Source organism: Gekko japonicus, unplaced genomic scaffold (genome assembly GCF_001447785.1).
Source record: "Gekko japonicus isolate JY-2015 unplaced genomic scaffold, Gekko_japonicus_V1.1 scaffold1546, whole genome shotgun sequence".
NCBI classification, from domain to species: Eukaryota; Metazoa; Chordata; class Lepidosauria; order Squamata; family Gekkonidae; genus Gekko; species Gekko japonicus.
In genome coordinates, this window is record NW_015165289.1 from 29,644 (window position 1) to 36,409 (window position 6,766).

The 6,766-nt window shown below is 39.5% G+C and overlaps 1 protein-coding gene and 1 pseudogene across 1 annotated transcript; both read left to right on the plus strand.

The window, feature by feature from the left end:
* The first annotated feature begins 208 nt into the window (after positions 1-208).
* Positions 209-877, plus strand: LOC107109665 (annotated as a pseudogene).
* A 172-nt stretch (positions 878-1,049) lies between these two features.
* On the plus strand, positions 1,050-5,925 carry LOC107109666 (olfactory receptor 10R2-like). Its single transcript, XM_015410336.1, has 2 exons — positions 1,050-1,053; positions 4,970-5,925. Exons 1-2 carry the CDS (start codon positions 1,050-1,052, stop codon positions 5,923-5,925), a joined length of 960 nt encoding a protein of 319 aa, XP_015265822.1.
* The last annotated feature ends 841 nt before the right edge of the window (positions 5,926-6,766 follow it).

The window sequence follows — 6,766 nt, forward strand, 5'->3', positions numbered from 1 at the left end:
TTCCATAAGGACATGGTTCAACAAGATGAGTAGCCATGTTAGCCTGTAGCAGCAGAAAACAGCAAGAGTCCAGGAGCACCTTAAAGACTACGAAATTTGGAGGCGATGTGTTCCACAAGGGCAAGCGGGCAGTAAGGCGCCAGCCTGTTGGGCTGGAATTGGGCTGGAAACGTGGCCAGTTTCTTGGTCTGGGCAGCCCGAGCGAGTTATGGGGGCCCAGCTGAGCACCTTAGGAAGAATTGTGGTCTATCCAGTATGGTTTGTGTACAGTTTGATCGCCAGACTTTTCCAGAAGTCTCAGCCAGCCATTACCCTGGAGAGTCCAGATGTGAAATATCCATTAAGGCTGATTGACAAAGAGGAAATTAGCCATGATGCAAGAAGATTTCGTTTTGCCCTTCCAAGTCCAGAGCATATTCTAGGCCTTCCTGTTGGGCAGCATATTTACCTTTCTGCGAGGATTGATGGGAATCTTGTAATCAGACCCTACACACCAGCGATGATGACAAAGGTTATGTGGATCTTCTTGTAAAGATTTATTTCAAAGGTGTTAATCCAAAATTCCCTGAAGGAGGAAAAATGTCCCAGTACTTGGAACACTTAAAGATAGGGGACACAATTGATTTCCGTGGGCCCAGTGGACTACTCATGTACAAGGGGAAAGGAGTATTTGCCATTCGACCAGACAAAGTCTGAACCAGTAATTAAATATGCAAAGTATGTTGGGATGATCACAGGTGGGACAGGAATTACACCAATGCTGCAGCTCATCCGAGCTGTTGTGAAGGACAAAGATGATCCCACCAGATTGGAATTACAGCCAAGGGTTTGTGAATCAAGAGATGATCAAGAACCACATGCCTCTGCCAGCAGATGATGTTCTTATCCTGATGTGTGGCCCTCCTCCAATGATCCAGTATGCTTGCATTCCTAACCTAGGAGGCAAGATTTGCTTACTAAAATGGGTTGTTAATAAACTGAAAAGGAATGTGTTAAGTGGGAGAAAGGGAAAGGAAGAGCTTTGGACAAGGGGGAACAAAAATGGGCTGATGGGTATTAGTAAAAAGCTGCATTCAGAGGGCTACTCAGTTATCTATGTAAGTTCAGTGTCTTATTAGTGCTGCACTGAAAATTCTGTAGATGAATGTCTATGGTATTTTGCTTTGCTACATTTAACTAGATTTTTTATAAAGGCCACTGGATTACGTCTGACTCTTTCCTCATTGGATAAACAGTGTATCCAGGCTGTTAGTTTTTTCTAACAGCACTTGTGTCTGATACCCAGGTGGAAAGCACATCTGTGCGTGAAGCATTTTGTTTGTTGTAACTGTCTGGTTGCTTACAGTGGGAAAGTTGAAGAAAGCTGCACTAAACACGTGTTAGCCATGCAGAATTTTTATATTGCCTTTTTGCAAAGACTGCAATCTAGCTGTTAGAATTTGTTAATGCATACAAAATATGCTCAGATTTTACATGTATTTGCAATGCATTAACAGCATTTTCGAGAATGCAGAGGAGATTTGTTGCCTTGTTACAGATTTGTGTTTAAAGTTTGTTGTTTCCCAGCTTCTTCCTTTATTACATAATTCCCAATGCAAAGCATTTCAAAATGCTAGACTTTGTACATGTATATTCGGGGGGGGGGGGGGGGGGGGGTATTGCTTTCAGTTGTATTTGGGTTCAGTATCACCTTCTAGACTGACAAGATTCCTAAATGTTAATGATGATTCCAAAAAGTTGTTGGTATGAACTTCAGTTATCATGTGTGCTTTAAATTAGTCTTTTCTTATAGTAATTATTAACTAGTGGGCTTCAAAAAACTGGCTTAGACACACTTTTCCAAAATGATTTATAATGATTCTGTGAAAATGCACAGTTAGGGTCTTCTGTTTACAAATTGATAACATGACTTAATTCTTCCCAGGTGTCATTATTTTTGAATTCAGGTCAGGACTATGTGAGCTGGGAAGGGCTCTGGTTCAGTCTGTATTGAACTGGAGAAAAGTTGGGCCAGATACTGGGAGGGCACTAGTGGAGCTTCCCTTCACTCCAGTGTGAGTTGCACAGGAGATGTTCTTGGGAAGGTGAGCCCATGAATTATTGTTGGCATTTAGAGTTTGTGTCCAGGTAAGTCTTGTTCATCTTCAAGCAAGCCTATTGTATTAGCAAGAGCAAAGCCACAGCCATGAGCCTTGCAGAGACTTCAAAAAGCAGCTGCATAAGGGCTGAAACTTGCAAGAGCAGGAGAGAAGGGCAATGCTGAAGTTCTGTGTAGCATCCTTGAGCAGAACAAATAGGGTCCCAGCCTATTTGCTTAGGCTGAGCATTTTCTACCAGCATTCCCCATTAGCAGAGTATGGCAGTAGAGAAAGCAAAGCAATGCATAGAGGAGTATAGTATGAACCCACTGAGGAATAAATATTTTTCTGGAAATAGGTGATTGAATTGCTCTTGCAGCAAAATCAGGAAAGTCAGTTAACCATCTCTTTGCTTCATTTTTCAAAAACACAATGGGGCAAAGGAGCCTTAAGACCTTTTCGTAAATGTATTTTTGGGATGCAGCTTACTTCCTCTGTTTTGTATTACTTTGTTTTGTATTACTTTGCCATTATGGAATTTTTCCATATATAAGTGCTAGAAAAAAATAAAACTTTTTTTTCCTTAAAAAAAAAAACCTACGAAATTTGTGGCAGGGTGTTGCTTGTTGTTTTATTGTTAGTCATAAACCAGATAAAAATAGGATACAATACAATAGGAGACAACAGGAGACAGAAATAGGATACAATACGAATCTGCCATAAATATACTATTAAAATGTACATCCAGTTTATAATTGAACTAATCCAACAATAATATATATTAATAAAGTTATATACATATGGTCATTGGAGCCTCAAAATCAGAAAGTCAAGCTCCTGTTTAAACTATTCTTCTGTTTAATCACCTGGGCACAGAACCTAGCTGTCAATCTAGTGACTGCTAGTATTTCATCAAGCAGTAATTTCTTCAAGACTATCTTATCCGATATAAGCATATTATGTATTATATTTCTTAGTCTACTGGAGATTTTTTGATTAAGGATTCACCCCAGATTCTAGTTTTGTTAAATCCCTTTTGGGGCTGTCTGCCACACATTGCCACACATTTTATACACCAAGTAGCGATGTTGGTGTGTGGAGGAAGATACAAATGCTATTAATTTAATTGTCCCCCCCCCCCATTAAAATACATAATCAGAATCACTATCCAGAGAAAACAGTGCCTCTCGTTCACATATGAAACACAAATGAGGGAAGAGAATGCACATACTCATAGTTATTCCTTTCCTATCCATTGATTTCCAACAGTATAAGTCTTTTTTTTTTTTAATGCAGCCGATTGTTGCCAATTTTTGTCATCTAAAGTATTCTCAGGATTCTGTATTGCTATTAGTTTTGGCTATTGATAGCAATCCCCACATCTTTAAGAACCATTCTAATTTGCCTGGCAAGCATAAAGCAGTACCTTTCTTGGATCACTAATTATGATATTGATACAATTTAAGAGACAAAATTCAGGTTTCAAATTAAGGGTCAATACCATATCCTAAAAACGATCAGTATCTTAAACTGAGGACACCTCTTATTTTATACACGTATAGAAGCTGTGTGCAGAGGATATGCTATTATGCTATTACTCTGGGTGTTGATTTGTTATACAAATCATTTGTATAATGATTTGTTATACAAATCATTTGTATAATGATTTGTTATACAAATCAACCCTATAATATGATTTGTTGTACAAATCAACCCTATAATGAAATTAGGCATACACTCAAGCATTTTCGGCTGGATTTGTTGGCTCTGGTCTTGTATAAAAATTATTTTTGCTTCGAAAAAGTGATTCTGTTTTCAGATCAAACAGACAGCTCCATGCCACCAAAGTATACATGACTGAATTAGAGGCAAATCCCAATTAAAAACTGCCTTATTAAACCCCAATAAAAACTTTTTTTTTGTCTATTTCCCTCTTTCAATTAATAGCTATTTATGACATTTTTATAATGTATTCGTCCAGACATAGATCCACATTTGCTTCCATCCCAAGCATGAAGACTAGACCTCAAGAGTGCTCACAACCTACCCATTCCTTGACAGCAACTGTCCAAGTTAGTAACCAATTGCCAGTCATGAGCTCTACTGGGCAAAGGTCTTGCTCATCAACCAGAAACATGGGGCTGGGGCCACAGCTGGCAGCAGTACGCTGAAGAACTACTGGTAGTCAATGTTCCCTCTAATTTTTTCTGCTGTTGAGCAGAGCAGTTCATGTTCTGAGCAGAATATAACTGCTGTAATCTTAAAATGCTTTGAGCTTTCATAAGATTATTGGAGCTACATGCCGTATTTTGTGAGTTTCTTCCTAAATGGAATGACTATTGGGTTCTACTTTTGAAGAAGCCTCCGGCGGAACGTGATATCCTGCAGGTAGCCATTGCGTGAAGGGAGTCGCTGGAACCTACAGTCTTTTCAAAGTCTAAGCTTGGGCGTATCTGGAGGGAACGCTATGTATGAATAACGTTTACAGTACTTATCTAAGTGCTTACTTTGAATTTACATTTTTGTTAAAAAGTTTTGGAATCCTTATAAAACATTTACTTCCTTCATATAAGTATAATGGGTTTTTCATAGATCCTAATTGAAGGTTCCCTCCCCCCCCCACCCCGGTTTTATATCTACAGTTTTTTGTCTTCAGTTTCCCATAAACAAGGAGCAATGGGCAGTGCAAGACCCTACGTAGCTCCAGTTTTGCTGTTGAGTGGGGCTTCCTGTGTTACTGAGCGGCTGCTCATATGCACAGCATAGAGGGAACACTGCTGGTATTACGTCCGAGTCAAATGTGGCTTGTAGGAAACTGATTTTCACTGAAATAAAGTCTCAATTGAATACCACTGTTTCAAATTTGTAAGAGTGTAATGGTTTCTTTCCAGATGCCACATCAGTGAATCAAGTAAATCAAAGCATGGTGAGGGAATTCATCCTGATTGGATTTTCCGGTTTCCCAGACCTGCAGGTCCCGCTGTTTATGGTGTTCTCCATTATGTACTTGGCTATTTTGGCTGGAAATATCATCATCATCATGACAATAAGGCACGAGTCCAGCCTCCACACCCCCATGTATTTCTTCCTTGCCATGTACTCCAGTTCAGAAATCTGCTACACTTTCACTATCACCCCCAACATGCTTGTAAATCTTCTAAAAGAAAAGGCAACTATTTCATTCATTGGTTGCATGATTCAGATGTACACATTTTTGGGCTTTGCTTGTACAAACTGTCTGCTTCTCACAGTGATGGGATATGACCGATATCTGTGCATATGTAAACCTTTACATTATCCAATTCTGATGAATCAAAGACTCTGTACTAAACTGGTGGTCTTTTCAGTAATAGGTAGTTTTCTAATTTCAGCAATCTATTCATTTTCTGTGTTTACCTTGCCATATTGTGGGCCAAACAAAATCATTCATTACCTTTGTGATATAGCACCTTTACTTCAGCTGGCCTGTGCCCGCAATTATATAGGAGAAATTCTCATTTTTCTTTTTTGTATTTTAGTGGGAGCTTTCTCATTCCTTCTGATCCTTCTCTCATATATTCTAATCTTAAATACGATACTGAAAATCCCCACAGCAGAGGGCAAGCACAAGGCTTTTTCAACGTGTGCCTCTCATCTCATTGTGGTGGTCATGCACTTTGGCTGTGCTTCTGTTGTTTACCTCAGGCCCCAATCCAGAGACACGTTGACGGAGGACATGTTTATCTCTGTCACATACACACTAGTGACTCCATTGCTGAATCCTGTCGTTTACAGCTTGAGAAACAAGGATGTCCAAATAGCACTCAAGAAATCCCTGGGCAGAAGCACAGGTGCCTGGAAGATGTGAGAAGCAGATATGGTGGATGAAATGGCCTTGTCATAAATCTTACTTCCTGGGTAAACAACAAGGCCTTCTGGCAAAAAAATCCTGCATAAATCAGAAAAAAGCCTTGTTTGATCCCTCACAGTTGCCAAAGCTTCTTCAGATTCTCAAAAGGTCTTTTATGATCAAGCTTTGGTGAAATGTGGCTTTCAGTGAGCTAGCTTGCCTGTAAAGATGGCATGGACCGAAGGAAGACGCGGACTGATGCTGTGGCGTTTACTGGACTACCTGTGGGACACAATTTGTATGGACCGTGTTTAAACTTTTCCCCTAGGAGTTTAGGTGTAATGTTTTGTGACAGGACATCTGTTGACTTTTTATAAGTCACAGTTTATTTTCCTATTTTGTACAACCTTTGTTCTTCTAATTAATTTGTAAATTATATGAACTGAGGCTGATGTCTTATTTGTCAAATTAGTTGTAATATACTTTATACAATTCCATAATATTTATTGCATTTGTATTGTGTTTCCAATACACAGTATTTGTTGGTTGCATCTTATATTGTGTATTCCACTTCCTGTGATATACCCCAACAATTTTGGCTGGGGGGCTGGAGGCTGTGGTGGGGTGGTTGAAACAGAGCCAACTAAGACTGAATCCTGCTAAGACAGAGTTTCTGTGGCTGGGTAGGGAGGGTTCAGGTTTGGGGTGGTGTCAGGAGCCTGGGTGTTATTCTGGATGCCTCCTTATCAGTGGAGGCCTGTATCACAAATGTTGCCAGACTAGCGTTCTTTCCATTACAAGCTACAAACAAGAAAAATACTATGCAAAAATAGCTAAAAATAAACCAAAAGGAACAATG